The 20,821-nt window shown below is 37.0% G+C and overlaps 1 protein-coding gene across 5 annotated transcripts; it reads right to left on the bottom strand.

The window, feature by feature from the left end:
• Positions 1 to 4,029: 4,029 nt before the first annotated feature.
• Positions 4,030 to 17,360, bottom strand: LOC148862410 (uncharacterized). Of its 5 annotated transcripts, none has more exons than XM_088979196.1 (11): positions 16,952 to 17,360; positions 15,771 to 15,833; positions 15,371 to 15,465; positions 11,571 to 12,392; positions 11,379 to 11,478; positions 11,130 to 11,207; positions 10,206 to 11,012; positions 7,816 to 10,104; positions 7,665 to 7,731; positions 4,867 to 4,982; positions 4,030 to 4,638 (listed from the first exon to the last, which is right to left on the bottom strand). In XM_088979196.1, the coding sequence occupies exons 1-11, from the start codon at positions 17,025 to 17,027 to the stop codon at positions 4,301 to 4,303; spliced, it is 4,851 nt and encodes a 1,616-aa protein (XP_088835322.1). In that variant the 5' UTR covers positions 17,028 to 17,360; the 3' UTR covers positions 4,030 to 4,300. The 5 variants fall into 5 exon arrangements, with proteins under 5 accessions (XP_088835322.1, XP_088835324.1, XP_088835327.1 ...); XM_088979198.1 differs by having other exon boundaries at positions 11,571 to 12,383; XM_088979201.1 differs by lacking the exons at positions 15,371 to 15,465; positions 15,771 to 15,833; positions 16,952 to 17,360 and adding exons at positions 13,803 to 13,850; positions 13,934 to 13,960 and having other exon boundaries at positions 11,571 to 12,383.
• Between the last annotated feature and the right edge of the window lie 3,461 nt (positions 17,361 to 20,821).

Genomic DNA, 20,821 nt, shown 5'->3' with positions numbered 1-20,821 from the left:
GAAGAGAAACAAGGAGAAAAGATTTTGGTTCGAATGAGAGAAAAAGTTCACTCTCCCATTCGGCCAGATGTATTATATATTACTAAAATAATGTGAAAAAGTCACATATGCCCCTACTTAAGTTAGGGACATTAAATCTAACATAAACTTACACAACAACACCCAAACACAAGCATAAAGACAAAATTACCCCTACATACTCGACACTAACACAAACCAACCACCAAAGACAATCAAACCAACCTCTCTACTACAACTAACCAAAAAACAGAAACCACCAAACATAGTAAAGATCGAGCTCTATTGGACTCATTGTAGTTGCTTAGTTTGGAAGGAGTACAAATGCAAATATGTAGAGTGCAAAACCTTATATTTTGTATTATTTTCTATGTATTTGCACTATACATATTTGTATGTGTACTCTTTCCAAACTGAGCTGAAGCTAGGGTTGTCCACGATTCAGTTAACTGAACCATGGCCCTTTTTTGTAAACCGAACCGATAGTACCATTTTTTTCATTTTGTCAAACCGAAACCGAACCGGTACCACCGGTTAACCGGTCTGCCAATTTCGATTTTTGATTGGTTTGGTTTTTCAGTTTTTATATTTATAATATATATTATATAAATATATGTATAATATTATATTATAAATAATAAATGATATATAATATATTATAAATATTTTAAAAATATATAATATATTTGTAAATAGATCATTATAAATATAATATAAGTATATGTTTATATATAATGAATATATATTTATATAAAATACATAGAAAACATGTGACATATATTAAAAATATTTATAAAATATACATATAAATATATATACCGTCAGTTTTTTTATAGATTAACCGAAAACAGAATCGATCCTTCGATTTTTCAAAAATTCCGAATCGAAACCAAATCGACCGATTAGATTAACCATATTTTGCAATTTGATTTTCTCGATTCGGTTTGGTTTTTCAGTTTTTCATAAACACCCCAAACTGAAGCCACACATCTCCCGAAAATGATAATAGCCATAATCTGGGTGGCTATACGATGGCAGGGTGGAGTTGGTTGAAGTTGAGGGTGGGAACTCTTGACCTGTCATCGGGATCAAGCTACAAGAATCGTGGTTTCATTGTTTATTGGTTGTGGTATGGTAGCCAACGGTAGGGTCACAGGGTTGACTTGGAATGTCTCGATAAAGGGAGCTTAAAGGTTAGTGATGGTGCTGAATTTGGTAATAGAAGATGCTCTGGCTCGTCTAGCACTTAGCGATCCCTCAACTTCAGACCCTGGCATCGTAGCCACCTCATGCCGAAACCCTATTACCCTATTATCATCTTCTAGACTTCAACATCAAAGACCTTGTCAACCCAATAGCGGTCCCACTCTACTTCCCATCTTACTCCATCATCCCCTTCACTCGTTAATCACACTGCCAAGCCCTTTGCATCCCACCCATCACCAATGTGATTGATTATCAGTTGCTAATCTCAGTTGGCACCCCAAAATCATAAATGTTTGACTCGTTATAACCATCGTAGTCCCTGCAAGTACATACGTAAACTTCCATCAACAACAACAGTCGTCCTGGACATTGATCTCCGTTGCTTATTGAACCCAACTAATTACTCTATTGAAACCCTGAATGGGTTGATACCCGAACCCTTAACTTTATTGCTTGTTCTAAACTGATGGGCTCTTGGACGCTAAACCCATTAACCAGTTGATAACTGAAACTGACCCTATTTTTTTTTTAATGTGTAAATCAATTAACGAAAGCAACAAAAGATTATAACAACCAATACAACCATCTATAACAGTGGTTTACACTTTGTTCAGTCAACAATGAGGGCTTGTTCAACTTTCAAAAAAAGTAACAATTCAAACAGTGGGTTTGTATAAGAGAAAATGCAAAATGGTCTCATAAAATAAGCAAAGGGTAGTTTAGGTGTTTAAAATACTTGGACGAAGTTACAGTCACACCATGCTAATGGGTAATGGCAGGGGGGCAGTGTTGGAATATGCTCCCAAGTCCCAGGAACTCTTAAAGTGGGCCTCACCCTCAGTCTTATGGTGAGATGTGCAAACACGTGTTAGAATGATTTTTTTTCACTAAATGTTGTTAACCACAAATTACCCAATATAAAATCATTCAATAATATATAAGTCAGCAATATAGCAACTTACAACTAGCTTCAGCAGTCCAGCAAACCCCAACTCTCAGTCTCCCAACCCCCAAAAAAAACTTATTTGCTAAAAGACTAAGGCCCTGTTTGATGAGTAAGTACTTGTTAATAAAATACTTGTTTTATAAGTATTTTTTACAAGTACTTATTTTAACAACCCTTTAGGCTGTTTGGTACCCACTTTTTCAAATTACTTATTATGTTTTTAAGTATTTATTAGGGTGAAAATGTTTGGTAAACTACTTTTTCCCCATAAGTGTTTATATTTATACAAATGACAATTTTAACCCTTACTTCACTCGAACATATATACAATACTTTTTACATGTTATACTATACATTTCAACTGAGAGCCCACGTAAACCCCCACGTGAACTGCCATGTGAAACTAATTAAGAAAAATAATAATTATAAATAATAATAAATCAAGATGTCATGTGTATATAAAGATGATTGATCATCCATTCATCCCTGCCTCATTCACCTTAAAACCTGAAACTAGACCAAGAGAATCAGTTCTACATATCCACTTACTAGGCATAAAATCCACATCCAGCATCCATACACTTTTGATCTGTAACAAGGCAAGGTCTCAAAATGATAGATTTGAGATCAAATAGCTTATTAATTAAACTTCTGTGTGACGTCTGGAAACAAGTTTCACATTCAAGTAACACCAAAAATCTATCCAACCATCTAAATATTGCAGTATTTTTATCATTAAACAAGGTAAAATAAATCATTTCCCATAAAGTTTTGACAAGTTCATTTCATCTGATGAAATCAGAAAACCCATGCACCCCAAAAGAAGTTTCAGAGATCTGAGATCAAGCAAAACATTTGCACTATATATCAGTCAATCCATATCACGAATATCAAAAATATATCAGTGAGTTGAGTGCCTATACTGTTTCAGATTTATGTTCCAGAGATCTGAGATTGAGCTCTATTTCATAGATCTGAGATCGATCTCTGTTTCGGATTTCAAACTTGATGCAACCAACAATAGATTTCTCGATAATAGATCTATGTATAGAGAACTAACCTATTGTCGCCGGTCGTTGTTCAAACAGTAGATTTCACAGTAGATCTACAAAGAATAGAGTTCATGTTAGAGAAAAACAAAAAAAAAGAATGATTAAATGAAAGAAAAACTTCAAAACATAGAGGAAAGAGGCTAAACGGTAGGTCTGCCGGCCACGGTTCCTCACCGCCGATCGTCACCGGTGGACCTGGAACTGGTGTGCCGCTATTGCTAGGGTTTAAGGAACGAATGAGTGGAGAAGAGGGAGGTATAACCTCATGGGGTATTTTAGTCATTATACAAATTTGTCAGGGACTGATTCGTCCTATTATTTTAGAGAAGTACTTCAAGAAATACTTGAAAAAAAACCAACTTGAAGTCACTTTTTCAAATAAGTACTTCTTTAAAAAAAGTACTTCACTTTTTTTACCAAACACCCATAAGCACTTAAAAATCACTTAATGTGTGGTCTCATGTCTTAAAAAAGTACTTATTAAAAATGTTCTCAAACACTACCTAAGACTGTTTATTTGTGAATGTACTCTACTGAATACAAAATGGTTTAGAGTTATAAATCCATTTAGTTTGTATCCATCAAATGGATACAGTAATCCACTCTTCTTAAGATACGAAAATGTAAGAAAAAACAATTTTTCCCTCTTAACCGTTTCACTTTTGTATGGCAACAAACGCAACCTAAAAGACAAAGTAATGAACTTTTCAGTACGGTCGCTTCAGCCATTCTCAATGAAAGAAATTACACCCTGCCTGTTTTCAAGTGGACAAATAAGGAAGAACTATTAAAATGGAAACTTAGGTGTGATTTGCAAATTGCAATGCTGATGACTTGGATTCATTGTTGAAAATTACACCATTGGTATTCCTTGTAAAAATTCCTGACTGTCTATACAAAATCTTTATTCCCGACCGACATACATCACACTCGGAACTCGCCCCCGTGAAGTTAGCCCTCTCACCTCATCAAGGGGAAACTTTTAAACAAATCAAAGAATTTTCGCATACAAACTTTACACGAGATGTACACCTGTACACTTCCCAATACAAAAAAAATGGTTAAGTGGAGAAGGTGGCTAATCTTCAAGGCGTTGAATCTCACCCATCATAATACGATTACTGGAAACCTTGAAACCAAGTAGTGCAGGATCAATCTGCCTCCCTTTCTTCCCCTTTTTTTTGCCACTTCGACTTCCTTGCGTGGCATCAGATGACTCCATAGCTCCAGCACTGGGATCAGTCTCTGGCAGTGTAGGTTTCTTTGCTGTGCTCTTAAGCATGTCTATGAATGACGTTTCTGACACATCTACATCACTGCAAGATGAGTTGCGTCGAAATCGTATTTCTTTCTTGCTAGATGTAAGATGTTCAGAGGCCTGGATTGCTGGATTCACGCCAGAGTCTTGCATCACTTCTGAAAATTTGACATGTTTAATTAATAAAATAAATAAGCAGAGAAATTAAAGTGCTTCAAGGGAACAAATAATAAAAACATCGCTCAAAGCAGACAGCTTTAACGATGGAAAAAATCTACTAAAAAATTTTCAGAAACCCGTAAATGTTCTAAGGGGGATTATACAAGAACGTTTTGGAAGAAAATTGAATACGCACACCATCCAGAAAACAGCTACTGCACTTTTACCTTTGACGGTTCTGTTGGTGCTTAGCTCGGACAAAGATTCCTGTGATGAGTGCGCACGTGAAACAGGTGGATGTTTAGGCAAGGAGTTACTAAGCCCTTTAGACAAGATGGATACCCTGTCAAAAAGAAAATAAAAATTATAAAACGTATGGACGTTAAAAAGATCATTTTAGCATTCTGATAATCAGTTCACATCTAAATAATGAAGATGACTCATTAAGAAACTCCACCCATAAGGATGATAAAGCCACCTTCGACAACAGAAGAAATTGCATTCTGACTCCCACCTTTTATTCAAATATGACAAGTCACTAGCAGCAATACACAAGGCCAACCACACGGAATAATAATTCTTTTCAACCTTGACAAGACAGGATATATGGCCCTCAACATAATAGCATGAAAAAAAGAGGGTGCATAAAGTATGAATTTGGTAACAATGTGTAGAGTTTAACCTCATGAAGCACAATGGCAGGATGCAGGATTAATGTAGTCAATTACAGTTGGGGTTAACTTTGAAATCGGCTGAACTCCAAGAATAAAAAGAAAAATAAAAACAACAAACAAGAGCAACCAATATTACTAATCATAAAAAGGTCAATCGCATACTAGTGTATGATCAAAGGGATTTTCAATTCCAAGCATGTTAGTTGATGCACAATGTAACGAAGAAAGATTGGAGGGAGAAATAAAGTTTCTATTGGTTTCTTAAGAGTTAACACCTATGGCGATTTCATCATTTATTAGCTCATATCATTGGTCATTTTTATTGTCATTTTCTAATTTGCCATACACTTAAAGAAATGCATAAAAGTGGTCTAAACTATGAAGTCGAAATAGATTTCAAATATATTTTTTCAGTAAGGATGAAGACTAAAGAATCTCATTAACATGTTTTTTAGAATCTAGAAAAGTTGCAATTTAGTCATTTTTCTTCAAACAGTGTTTGGACAATCAAGGCCACTTGATGCAAGAATCCAGTCGCGAAAATGGAATATTGAAATAAAATCTCTTTTTTTATCCATTAACACTCTCCTAAACTATTGATTTATTCAAATCTTTTATGAAAACTCATCATAGTGTGCAATTTACTATATAAATATATAAGATTTTAGGCCACTATTATCAGGAAATGGACTTCAAGCTCTTTTATGAAAATGTGAAGACTATTCAACTATAAAGCAAGATGAAAGCGTTCAAGGGGCCATCAATGTTAAAAACGAATTATATGGATTGTAAAACTACAAATACAAGCAGAGTACTTCTAGTTTTCCTTAGGCTTAGTAGCTCTTCCTCGCTACCGGCTTTGATTTTGAATATCCATGCAGTTTTCTCACCCCACATTGTCCAAACCACAGGTAGTGGGATCATATCCCAGATGATTTTATCCCTTCTGCTTAATCCCATCAGCCACCATAAATGAAAAAAAGGCTTAGTAGCTCTTCCTCCCTTGATCACTGTTTTTTTCAGAAATTTACGGTGTGGACTCGAAAAGAGTTTTTAATTCAATTAGGATTAACTTATAAAATAAAGCTCCCATGACTCAAGTTAGCAGATAATTTTTTCATGACCAACAGGATTCATGCAACCCCATATAGTTGGGATAAAGGTTGAATGATGATGAGGAATCCAGACCACCACAGATCTAGATTTTCATTCCTCTAGCTTCTGCTATCATAATGATACATGCCAGTAACAGATATAGCATTTCCTACCATGATGACCAGATCTCTGCTTTGAACTGCAGAGCCCCTGTTAAGCTTTTGATAATTAGTGAACTAATAATTATGTAATAACAATTATTAATTTTCTAAAAACTAATGTGTTTATCTGTTTAGAATTCCTAAAACCTCAGCAATCGAAGGGAAAAAAAGAACTTGGACCTTAATATGCACCAATTCTATTTTACATAGTCAAAGTTGCAATCTACCACTTCTATTTGGCCATTTCCCATACTCAGATAATAACTCTGAATATACTGTAATATGTTTCCCTCAACTCAACTAAGTCATCATAAAATGCATGTGACCAATTAGATAATATAATGTATCCTTTGCTCAACCTGAAACTTTGCCATTTGGAAATCCTTCAGGATAGCATACATTTGAAATATAGATATACCTTCCAATGATTCAGTAAAAAAAAATGTCAATCATTACTAATCATAATAATGTTCTTGTTGCACTAAGAAATCAGTAGGGATTCAAGTTATTTGCTTAATTATTTTTTAATGATTTTACATGAATTTGGGTGTGGGTACATGGCACTTGGACCCATCCCAATATACGCAAAAAAAAAGAGAAAAATCAAGATTGAAATAACCAAACAAAACCAATACCAACAGTCACCTCTGCTTCCAAGTTAAACATGTATAAACATCCAAACCAAAGTTAATAAGTCACATGCAAAGAATTACCAGGAGGAGAAACTTAGATCCTAAATTATTTGGTGCAACTGATACATTATGCTATGAAAGCAAACAGGGGAAACATGGATATGGACTCAGCAACTGTGATGCCTGATGCATTAGCAAGCCAAGGGGTTAATGGGGGACAAGTGTTTTGGGGGACAACAATGTAAATCATGCTTCTAAGAACAATTTAGGGTTAAGTAGCAGATGCTATTCTAACATTTCAATTCCCTTTCCATTTGTAATTAGCATTAAAAAGGAAGTTCTATATGATGACCACAATGCAGAAACCAATATATGCTGAGATGATGGATGAAAAAATGACAGCCATAACATCAGAGCACTCCCAACCCCCCCAGAAGGCTAGCAACAAAATAATAATACTTACTTGTCCTTAGCTCTCTCTTCACCAACTGCAAGTCCCATTTCATAGTTGTAGAGGCCAGCACTTCCACCTGAAATGCATAATAAAGACACTCGTATTATAGCAAACAAAAAACCAGCTCTTACAAAAAGAAGGAGAATGATCAAAAACTAACCAGAACTTCCAACTAATGCATTCCTGATTGAAGCATTAAATTGCAGGTCCCCATGGTCCATGGAAGTCCCTTCTGATTGTTCAGCCATGCTTTCCTGATCCTCTGAAAAAGATCTGCTAATTGCAACCTTACTTTTAGGCACACGTTTCTTCCCTTTCTTCCCCTCCTTCACCTCTGAGAAGTCATTCTCTGCAGATGATTTATTTGTCATGTTGGAATCAGCATAAAAGGACTGACCAGATTCATTTATTCCTGACAGAAGCTGCTCTTCTTCAATTAATGCTCCAGAATTAGACCTAACGGACAATCTTCCATTACTTTCCAAGCTGCTGGATAGGTCATCCATGCCCAGCTTTACAAACCGATCCTGTAGGGTGTTGACTGAATTAGAACTATGAAGCCCTTCTGCAAAAGAATTGCTTAGCCCTGCTTGCTTCTCTTGGAGGAGATTAAACGGGAGATCTGAAGGATTAGATTGAGAAAAAAACCAAGAAGGTTCCCTCCTTTCATATGATGGATTAGGAGTGATTTTGCCCATTTCTAATGGCTGAGAAGACTGAAGACCGAACTTATGATAGAGCAATTCCATCATAGCCCTTTTGGAATTTTCATCACTACCTTCAGTTGCCCATAAACCAGGTCCAGTTCCAGTGGAAACAATGTTAACATCTGGCTCCCTTCTCTGTCGCTCTGATTCAAGATGCAATTGTTGAACCCGAGCTGCTACATGGTTACTTGCAACTTGCCCATTGCTCTCAGGCCAATGGCTATCTAATGCATCAGGGTGTGAAGCATGAAACTGGTTCGGAACTTGTGGATGATGAGAGTGCAGTCCAGAAGAGAATGTACCCAATTGACTGGCTGAGTGCATGTGATTATGTTCATGAAAGTCTAAACCTTGAGCACGAGCCAGTGTGCTTACAACATCCAGCTTCATTCCAGGAGTATTAGCAGGCAAAGGCATTGACCAATCAAATGGAAATGAGTTCTGTTCATAAATACTTTGTCGAATTCTCTCTTGTACTGGAAGATTCTGCTCAAGATTGCTTATTTGCTCCTCATAGGAGGAAGCCCTCTGTTGTCGTTGGTAAAAATCCAACGAACCAAATCCTGCAGACTGAGCCTGGTGAGGATTAGCAGTACTCCTGATAAACTGACCAGTTTCATCAACTGACCAGACTCCACCAATGAGTTTTCCTTCCTCAATTCCAGCCTGTCGCCTTGATGCCATGGTTAACTGTCGTGCCTTTAGCTGCTCTTGTTGAAGAAGAATTTGCTGATCTAAAGGAAGCATTTGTGCATGCTTTGCTCGTGATAGGATCTCCAACAGATCATCATGATGTTCTCGTTGTAGGCTCTGGCCATATTTTGCTTGGATAAGTTGCTCAATATATGGATCATGGTGCCTTACAAGAGGATGTGATTGTTGCAATTCGTGTAGAAGGTGCTGCCTGAAAATAACTTGGTCAAGCATATTATTAACTCTGACAGGATCAACATGTGATTGCCCAAAGTTAGGATCCTGCATTTTTTGATGCATCAACTGTTCAAGAAGCAACTGCCGAGCTTGCTGCTGTTGCTGCTGCAGTTGCATTTGATGGCGATGAAGCTGCTGTTGCTGCAACTGATGCTGTTGTTGCAGTTCAAGCTGTCGTTGCTGTTGAATCTGAAGTTTTATTAGTTCCAAATCAGGCAATGGCTGATTAATTGATTGCTGGTTATGAAGAGGATTCCTATCCGGTGGGAGAGATGAACCTGAAAACTGGTCTATAACTGATCCATTCAAATGGAAAGGATGTTGAGACAACATATTTTGCTGTGGTAGGTGATGTTTTTGCAATTGTTGTGACATTAAGTGTTCTGCTAGATCAAAGCGGTTGGGTTCTTGTTCCACATGTGACAAATAATTGTTATCAATGGCATCTTGAAATAAATTTTGTTTAGAAAGTGTAGTTCTTCCAAAACCACCAGACGATATCTCTCCAACAAGAGTGCTCTGCTTTTGGCCAGCAAAATGGACATCTCTTCCACCCATAGAATTCATAAGGTTGCCCTGATCACTAATGCTGGAAGACATACCGGATGATGAGGTGCGCTTTAGATGACTTCCATCTAGTTCGGACCACAACAAGCCAAAAGGATGCAACTTATTGTCCTCCATAGAATCAGTCAGCTCATTTGACAGAAATGGATGGCTGGTAGAATTTGCCAACGTATCCTGAAGTTTATCAGAAGGTTTGCCAATTGGATTCCCACAGCTACTTCCAGGTCTCCCAGGAAATACAACCTCTACAAGAAACAGATCAGGGAAAATAAAAAATTAGGCCTGAAAAAGCAGACAATATAAAGAATGACAAAAATAAAATTATCAGCGTAACAAGATAACTAACCCTTGTCTTGGGTGGCAAAGTCATGAAAAAGTTGGCCATCAGAATAATAAGGTTCTTTTGGATCTTCGCATTTGGATATTAATTGCTGAGAATGATGACTTGAAGGAACCTCGATTTCAGATGAAGACCAGCCTTCATCATCCACAACACCGGTAAGACCAGCAGCAGATGCTTTACCAGCACCCCCACTGCCCCCAATAGCATCAGATGGCTCTACACAAGAAACAAGATCTGAACTAGAGGCCAACCCTGCCTTGGATCTTAGATGAGGCATTACTTCCCCAAGTTCTTGGAAAGGGGTTCCTTCTGGGGCATCCGACAAACAAACAGGTAAATCAGTTCCGAAAAACCCTTGCTCAAACCATGAAATGATATCAATACCCAGAAATGGTCCCTGAATCTCCCCCTGAGGATCACGGTAGTATAAACTTAAATCCTCAGGTGATGTGCCACTGTCTAATAAGTTTGCTTCATCATTTCTCTTTACACACTTCATACTGCTACTAGATGCTTGCAGAAGAGATGGTGGATCAAATAGGGAGCTTGAATCATTAGGAAGATTAGTACTGATATCCAAAGAAGCAGATGATTCAATTTCCCCATATTTAAGATGTTTCCGCACAGCAGTATCTTCTGACTCCCAACTTTCACTAGTTTTGATCACAATGTCGTGATGCTCTTCACGATAATCTGCAGCAACAAATCCATCACTACTCTTCGTAACTGCTAGAGGAATTCCATCAGAACCCATTCCAGCCATTATTGATGAGACATTCTGTTCACCCCTTTTAAGACAACTGTCTACCTCTGAAATAGTACAGCAACACTTCTTTCAGATACAAAACAAATAGCACAAATAAACTCGATTTACATGCAACCAAATATAGGGATAAAAACAAATCCTCAATAGAAATTTTCCATTACCATCTCCTATGTTCATTCTTGAAGCACAACCGTCATCAGATCCAGTCCCAATTGTTTGAGAAGCATCAATAGCAGCATCTGCAATTATCATAGCTTTAGTATAAACAGAAAAATATATTTCTTACTTCTACTCAGTATAACAATCTAAGTTCCTTCAGAAAAGAACACTTTCTCAGGATCCAAATTCCCAAAAAAAAAAAAAAAACAATTGACTGGACATTATTTTTAGGTAATTTCAATTTTGCCTACCTGTGGCATCCTCAATTGATCTCCCAATCTTGTCCTTCGATGAATTATATAGTATTCCACTGCCAGTAACTTTCCCTTTCCATATATCACTAAGGATAGCCTGTTAGCATAACATGATTCGTTGAGAAGAATAAGAACGTTATTGAGTGATATGTTTTACAAGTTAATTCATAATCCAGAAATAGAGCATACCTTCTCTTCTGGATCAGGTGCAACAAAAGCCAATGGTTCAATGGAGCTTATTTGTGTTATTGGGGGTACTTGTTCCAGCCCATCAGGCAAGGTATCAAAAGATGGAGAAAGCTTTTGTTTGCGGTAAATGTCAAGAAGTTTTCCCCTTGGATAGCAAAATGTACTGACAGGAGCACCAATAGGTCCTGCAGGTGGAGGCCTGGTAATTGATGCAATACCAATAATGGTAGCCCTCCCTCGTCCTGGAGCAAATCCCATACTCTCTGTCCTTCCTCTCTCCAGTGCAAATCCAGGTGCAGCACGGTATGCAGTTGATCCACTTGAATGAACTTCTAACCGATGCCGTGGCCTCCATTTGTCCCGAGAATCACATTCATGCTCAGAAATGGCACGATTTCCACCTCCACTAGATTGTTTGTCACTAAGAGCATCTTCTTTCTCACCATCCATCCTCTTCTCTGTTCGAGATTCTTTGTCTTTATCTTCTGGACCCCACCTTGATGACCATTTGCTGTCTCGCCGTGCTTCGTGCCCAGGATTACGACTGTTAACATCATGCCACCTATCAGAGGATGGCAAGACTCTACCATCACCTGTCTCTCTTGTTGTAACATTGTCAACACGTCGATCTTCTTTCCTACGATCTCTTCGACCAAGTATGCCAGTTTCTCTCTCTTCTTCACGCCAACGACGGTTACTTTCAACATCAGCTGCAGTCCTCCTCCAACCTTTCTTGTCTTGAGATACATCTAAACGCCAGCCATCTTTCTGAACTGGATCTATGGAGTTCCCATGAGGCAATGAACTTGGAGCCTGCACAACCTATCATACATTAAAGAATACCAATATTTTATTGCGAAAAATCAAGAGCAACTAATAACTGATGGCCAATATACTGAACCAGTAAAGTTATACTTTCAAGTATGACTATTTAGATTTGATAGTACTTTGAAGTTTGAAAAACATCAACCAAGGCGACTTATCAGCCAAGCTGGATCAAAGTATCAAACAAGGTTTTGAATTGTGATCACAAGCAAGTGGAAAATGTTCCTTCCCACATTATTGACTATGATACCCAGATACACAGACAAGAGCATCATACCGTGGGAGATTCTTAACCTTTTAGTGTAAATCCCATATCTAACACAATGCCCAGCTCTGCCCTTGCCGTATCTGGATAACATAAACTACAGATACCTCACCAATTGCACTATTTAGCATCGAACTTTTTTTTGGCAAATCAGTATAGCAAGGTTGTTAAACAAAAACTCAGTTAATTTGGCCCCCCAGACTGAAATAACATAAGACAAAATTTTGTTATGATCATCAAAGAGATAATGATAGTTCTTTCATATTGAAAATCCGATACTAATACTGTTAGAAACCCTTAAAACCCATTTATAACTAACTGAAATTTTAGTTAATTCAGTATATTCCTGACTTAATATTCCAGAATACATAATCATCTAAACCTTGTCCAACTATATGGGTTCAGCTACATGAACCTTGTTCCGCCACTCCATTCTGTTCAGTGCCATATCCATTGTTAAATAATGGACCCTTAAGTCATTCCACACTACTTCAGTCCACATGTTCCTTTTGGTCTGCCCCTAGCTGTTCTAGTCCCTTCAACTTGTAAGTTGTAACAAAGCACTTCTTACCAGTGCAGTAGATGGTCTTCCCTGCACATACCCAAACCATCTTAGTCTACTCTCCCTCAGATTATCAATTATTGGAGCTACTCTACGTTCCCTTAAATAAGTTCATTTCTCCTCATGCCCTTAAAATAAATATTCCAAAATTCCCATTAAAATATTTGAAATATTCTAAAATTTTCACTAAAATAAACCTGGACAAAAGGTTCAGTTTAACATGCCAAAACCAATGTATTCCAAAATTTCATCAAACCCCAGAAATTTAAAACCATGAAACATATTTCTCAGAATGAGATCTGTAACATCTTCTGTGTTCATTGTTAAACTACAAGTTCTCATGCATGCAGCTTTAAGGTAGAAAACAGGATGTAGAGAAAACACTTTTTATCGGTAACAATTAAGAACTTCATTAATGATTCAAGATGATCTTCAAGATGTATATACCATTTACAAAGCAATGAAGGGATCAAAATCCAAAATACATTTCAGTATCCAAAATACATTTCAGTAACCCTGATCCATTAAGAGCCCCATACATAATGATGTCATCCCAATGGGTGTTCACTGCTCACCCTACCTCAATGTCTGTCTGCCAACTCCCTTGCTGCCTTGCATGCAATGAAATCTGCCAAAGAATTAACAGGCCTAAGGATTCATGATACTGCTTGACTTTCCTGACGCAGATGTTTAGTTTCCACTATCATGTACCTTAAAGCCCATGCCTGCTCAATTCTCCCCTTACCATCTTTTTATTATTTTGGACTCCTAACAACCTTGAGAGACCAGCTACTATTGCTAATCTCAGCCCCTACAAAACAGCAAGCAGATCTGCTTCAAAGGAATTCCCAGCACCAATAGGTCTAGAAAAGGCAAGCATAATCTATTATCAATGATTTTTTAACACCCAACCAATACTTGATTCTCCTGGGTTACGATGGCTATTACCACCAAAATTCATTTTGATTCTGTCCACTAGTGGAGGGACCCACATCATGTTGATTTGATTTCATAACAATGACGAGAAAACCCAGCTGACCATGCCCTAGTAATGTAATCATGGAGAAACATGAGAACTCTGTAGTCCTAGGCCAATGAATAAGGGGCCATTTGATAACAGCTGAAGTTGCTGAACTAAGACTTTTTAAGTTGTCTTTCAACAGATAAAATCATTTTTTTTCAGTCGGCAGATAAAATCATTAAATAATACAGTATTAAAGGTATGGTTATATACCCAATTTCAGCTCCAGCTATTAAGAAGCTCACAACTTCCTCAAAAAACTTAGTCACTAAAAGGCAAAGCAGTAAGCTTTTCAGTTCAACCACTTTGGCGGTTATCAAACAACCTCTCTTCTCTTGACTTAATTTTGCCTAGGAACAACAAGATGATTAACAAGCAGCCCTATTACACCTTGCATTACAATGGTAACCTTGCCCTTATTTAGACTGATTTGTTATGGTCACTTGCTGTTACAATTTCAGTTTTAACCTCTCTAAGTTCTGCCGCGTCCTTTTGGTTGTTAATTTGGGATAAGGATCAAACTGAACAAACCGAGGGCCCTGTGGCTTGGTTTCCTACTTGATAAAGATAATCACATCCACTAATGTTTGTTACCATTCAGGAATCTGATCATAAGCCCAACCTCAATAGTATAACATGGAAGGATAAACTGAACTGCTGATAAGCAAAAGAATTGGAAAGAAATTAAAAGAAAAGCACACAAGTTTTTCATAAATAACTTACTATGAAATAAAAGGTTCTAAGTTTCCTATTGTAGGGTTGTAGCCAATCATGCATATTTTTTATATAAAGAAAGAGTAACATCTAAAGCTGGTAACTAAAACTTGCAAACAAGAAAAGACAAATTTGATGCAAATAAAACTGTAAATAACAAGCAAGTTCACATGCAAAACAAAAAAGACAACTAATTCTAGCTCCATTAAGAAAACAATTTTAGGACCAACCTATAAGAGATCATCTATAAGGTAGCATTCAGATAATTACAATTGAAATGAGAAAAAAAGAATGCTTCAAAAAATATGAAATGAGAAAAGCACGCTTCATATCACTAGCAGCTCTTCACATGATATTCCCATGGAAAATAAGATAAATGCCTCTATAGTTAATGAAGGCCCATAGTTTCATACCCCTGATGTTCCAGAGAGTCCTGTTTTGGTCTCACTTGGTTTAACATAAAGCCATTGAGGAGAAAGAGGTATGCTGCTCTCAGATGTTGCTTGATCTGCAAATTACCAAAAAAGCATGCCAAGTAAATAAAAAATATTTATAATTTTCCACAAAGGCATAACTTTGTGCAAACAATAATAAAATAGCAAGAAGTAAGACATGGCCAATGATGCTGCAGGGAATGACATGATAAAACCGGTTTACTGGTGGTGAAATCTATTTGGCCACTGTTGTAATTTTTTTTACCTTCAATGAAAATTTCTTTATTATTGTCAAAAAATAGTAGCGTGACTAAAAAATCAAATTTCACAATTTAAAAATAAACTGATCCATTAAAAATACAAGGGAAAAAATAACTACCCTTTGATTCATCAACAAGCCCTGCAGGGACCTTTTCCTCATCATGCCCTCCTAAAGCTTCCTCTGTAAGGGTACAAACAAATGAGAACATTTAAGACATTCAAACCAATGTTCATTTAATATTTTCACCTGAGGGGAAGTAAAAATAAGTAAGGCCAATCATAGAGAATACAGAGACCTAAAAAAATAGCATGTAATAGAGAAAATCCTCTCATGATAGTGTGATTTCAGTTCTGAAAGAAAACAGAAAGACAAAGGGGGTCATTGCTTGGAGGAATGGTAAAAACTTAGGCTGACAAGTGCAACAACAAGGATTTAAGTTGGAAGCACAACTACTAGACAAAATCAAATTAAAATACAGAGAGACAAAGGGTTTGTATCCCTATCTAGTACACCCCTCCCAAGACCAAGGAAAGCTGGGATCCCTCTTAGTTAGTTGTGCTTAAAAGACACAGAGAGCCAAATCAAATTAAAATACATATTGCATCAACTTTAACCCTAAAATCATTTAGAAATCCTATTCTTCTTGATGACTTAGGATGTGCAACAAAAAACTGTATGCAAAATCCCTAGGTTGAAAAAGGGGAACCAGAAGCAGAGCATAAACGTTATGACACATATTGTATAGCACATAGTAAAATCAATGCAGGAGCCCGCTTCCAACCAATTTGTTAACAGGTGTTTCGTTATGAAAAATGAAATATAGCATTTATTGCAGAACTAGTTTTATTATGAAACAGCCTTTCAGAAATCATAGAGCCATGGAGTGTACTGAACTAAACGCGAAGAAGTGGAAACAATTTTCCAAATAACCAAATTTGGAAAAGCCTTGTAAATCAATACTAGATTCCTGATCTGAACTGATAAAGTAACTGGAAAAACAATAATTATATGACGTGATCTTCGAAACCCTAATAAATCGATCTTCTCACCTTCTGACGCTAAAACCCTGACAGAGATTTAAATATCATAGTACCCGAAACCAAAACCACGAAAGCAAATGTGGATTAGAAGAAATCGCAACGAACAATCCATCAATCGAAAGCAGAGACTCCAATACTTAAGATCGAGCAGTGAACACTAAACAGTAACTTCATCACAACTAAAATCCATTTAACCGATGAAGAGTAATAATCAGAAATAGCAAAGGCTAAATACAAGCATTCGGGAACCCTAAATACCTTTGGAGGCCCATAGCTCATCAGCCGGTTTCAAGGACAGAAGATCAGCCGGAAGATCAACCTTGCCTTCAGCCATCTTTGCAGTGGATCGTCAGAAATAACAAGGTGAAGATCGAAATAGAGAATAACCGAATTAAGGTTCTACTAATCCAGTCAGAGGAGCGGAGCACAAATAAACAGGAATCCGATGGTACAAGAGAGTTCAGTGGGGGTTGTGCGTGGCGAGGAGAAAGCACGAAGAGATCGAAAAAGGAGATACTTGGATGCTGAATTTCTAGGGTTTCGAAACTCAAATGAAAAGGTGTGAATTACAGAGAGAGAAAGAAAGATAGCAAGAGAACCGAGTATGAAGATGGTAGAAAAGGGTGAGGGTTTGGGTGGTCAGAACAGCGAAATGAACTGTGCCTATGGAGCTTTAAAAAAATAAATAAATAGGGGAATGCCAAACTCACGCAATATGATGTCGCGTCTGGACCCCCATGAAACAAATATTAAGGATGCAAGTCGGCGGGCTGGGCCGAGTTTTAGCTCAACCAGGCCCAATCGTAAGAATAGGACCTCAAGACCGAGCCCAAGGTGAAGCTCAAATTATCCAACTCAAGCTTAGCTCATACTAAGATTTCATGCACTGAGGTTGGGCTTAGATCCGGGCCAGGTTCATGTTGGTCTATCAATCAAATGTTTAAATTCCCTAAGATTATGTTTGATTTGAAGGAAAAGGTAGAGAAATGAAGGAAAAAGTGAGAAAACCTATAAAAAATTTGTAAAAGTTTCCCTCATTCAAACCAAACACTGCCTAAGGGCTACGCCTGAGCTCAGCCCAAAAATTTAAAATGCCTAAAGTATTGGGTGCAAACCAACCTAAGGATCGAAAATCCAAAAAATTATGGATTGATATGGTCCGTGCTCAAATTAGACCTGGCCAAGTTGCATTCTTAACAAATATGTGACACCCCCCCCCCCTTGCTGGTTTGCCTCCTAAGATGATAATAAGGCTCAGTTTGGAAGGAATATAAATATAAATGTAGAGCGCAAAACCTCAAATTTTGTATTATTTTGTATATATTTTTATTGTATATATTTATATTTGTATTCCTTCCAAACTGAGCTTAAGGTTTAGGATGAAAGTAGCGATCACAAATCATTCTCAAGATGTTAATGGACCAATCATTCTCAAGGCCATGAACTTTGTTGAAAGAAAGTTGAGAGAAACGCCTATAATTCAGGATTTTAGAAAATTAAGGTTATATTTGGGTATATTTCTATTTTTGTACCATAAAAGTACAAAAGTATGAAGCATTTATTGGGGAGAATATTCCTCCCTGCTGGACCTAAGTCTTTGTAATATTTTTTCTGTTTAATTATCTTTTATCTATCGAAAAATGAAGTCTATTGTTTTCTTGCTTGGAAATGCAATTGATAAAACATGCTTCCACGCATGCTTTTTTTCAAAGTAAAAGTAAAACATGGAATTTGGATACAATAGGGTGTTGCATATGTGTGAATGCCATGTGGCATCTATATAATGCTGCCACAGTGTGTGCCAAAAATGCCACAAATGCCATATGGCATACATGTATCATCAAATACATTCAAATGTTACATGTCATTCATATATATTATTCTGATGAATATCATATGACATGCATGTATACTATCACTAGGGGCTTAAGTACCAAACATGTAGTTAGTGCATGTGTTTTAAAGAGTATAAAGTATTTTAAAAGCCTAAAAGCACAAAATATGAAAAGCCAATTTCATACTTTTTGAACCATTTGTGCTTAAAAATAAACCACTCAAATAAATGCAATATTGGTTTTTATACTTTTAAAAAGCTATCCAAACATGGGCCAAGTTAAAAGGGGCAAAATGGTGTCATAAACTAAGATAAGGGTGATTTAAGGTTTTACAAATGACAAAATGAATATTCCATGGAGCTAACTGATGGAAGAAGGAGCCAACCTAGCTTGCTTGTAAAGTCTTTAGTTGGTTGTAGTGGAGACCCAGGATAAGTCCTATCTAGGAGTGTTCATGGTCCAATTTGGTTTGAGCTGAAGAAGATCTTACACCAAACTATTAAATTACAATATGAGAATTTACCAAACCAAGCAAACCATTTTAGTATAAAAATTAACCAAACCAAACCATTACATTACAATTTGGTTCAGTTTCTAATACGATTTGGACCATTATATTGTACTTAACTAAATTAGGAAACCCCAATGACATGCATATCTACATAAATAACAAATATAATTCAAATAACAAATTAAAATGTTAACAAGCCACCAATTACATTCACACTTTCTCAAATATAATTGGCTCCTTGGGCACCAAATTACAAGTTAAAATTTGAAACAAACAACAAAAATGCATGAAATGTTAAATGAATACAAACATACATACATACATCATACATATGTTCAAACATATTATTATAAATATTATATATATAACAATATATTGATAATAAATTTGGTTTACAGTTTTCTATAATTTATAAAATCCAAACAATCAAACCAAACCAAAATCGTTTTAACACCATACCAGACTAAACTACCAATTCCGGTTTGGTTTGGTGTAGTTTGGCATTCTAAACCATATAATGAGCACCACTTTTAATTTGGTTCACTTGAATTTCGAGGGGTGTTTAAGCATTCAGGGGAGTCTTTGTCACAAAACAAAGTTCAAGGGGATCAAATTTTGTTTCAATATTGAATTTTAGTCCAACACAATTTAGCCAATTTTCATATTCCATGGGTAAGTAACTTACACACCTATGGGCAAAACTTTCATAGGTAAATTGCCAAAAACTTATATAGGGGAAAGTTTTGTTTCTATGAGACCCACACTTCACTAAGGCACCGTTTGGTTTGTGGGAATATTTGGGTGGGATGGGAAAAGATGGGATGGGATGAGATGGGAAAAGATGGGATGGGATGAGATGGGAATGTGTAAAAATTTACACTTCTATTGTTTGGTTTTATATATGGGAAAGTAATGGGAAAAGCATTGTTCATCATCTCCTACCTTAGGACAGTGCCGTCGGAGACAGTAATTCGGACTAATAGGTAGCAGCAAACCGTTCAAACTAAAGAGAAACCCAATTTTCCTATTCAGAAGAAGAAGAAAAAGGAGGAAGAGGAGTGACTATTCATCATTTCCTACATTCAGGCTAACAGGTAGCAGCAGACCGAACTCCATCTCTCTCCATTTCTAAACCTTACTCGCATATTCCTCTCCTTCTCCCTCCATCCTCTTCTCCATTCGTTAGTCCTCTATTGAACGTCTCTGTCAGCGGCGAGGGAAGAAATACACTAGAGTACCAAAGCCATTTGATGAAATCTCATCAAACTAACTTCTGGGTTTGAACGAGGAAGGGGAGGTAGCAAATTGCCAGTGGTTTTGGTGCGACCCCTCCAGTTCCTGCATTTGGGTTCAAATGAGGAAGGGGAGGTAGCAAATCGCCGATGGTTTGGGTGCAACCCCTCCAGTTCCTGCTTCTGGGTTCGAACGTCTTTGTCACCAAACTAGCTCCTACTTTTGTATTCTCCACACAAGTCATTTCTCACTCCCTCCTCTTTCTCAAAATTTTCCACCGGGGTCGCACAGTTTTAGTGTGACCCCAAATCTACGATTTTGAGATCAGACATCCCACATTTTTCTCATCCCATCCATCTCTTTTCCTCAAAATAAATGAGAGAAAAAAGGAATATTTTTCTCATCCCCATCCCACAAACCAAACAGAGCCTAATAAAGGAATATGAGAAACTTGGTCAACTTTCCCACTCACTAACTTCCCTTCCCCAAATGAATGGGGCCTAAATGCAAACATTTCCTTTGTTTTCCACTCAAGTAATGGGGTTGTTC

Source organism: Nelumbo lutea, chromosome 3, assembly GCF_056320005.1.
Source record: "Nelumbo lutea isolate HS-2025 chromosome 3, American lotus-T2T, whole genome shotgun sequence".
NCBI lineage: Eukaryota > Viridiplantae > Streptophyta > Magnoliopsida > Proteales > Nelumbonaceae > Nelumbo > Nelumbo lutea.
This window is presented reverse-complemented; position numbering and strand designations above follow the sequence as displayed.

Coding starts and splice junctions, on each gene's coding strand:
- LOC148862410 (XM_088979196.1), bottom strand. CDS start 17,027: ATGGCTGAAGGCAAGGTTGATCTTCCGGCTGATCTTCTGTCCTTGAAA. Junction 11,479..11,570: donor CACCTGATCCAGAAGAGAAG/GTATGCTCTATT, acceptor TTATGCTAACAG/GCTATCCTTAGTGATATATG. Junction 4,983..7,664: donor GAAGAGAGAGCTAAGGACAA/GTAAGTATTATT, acceptor TCTTTTTGACAG/GGTATCCATCTTGTCTAAAG.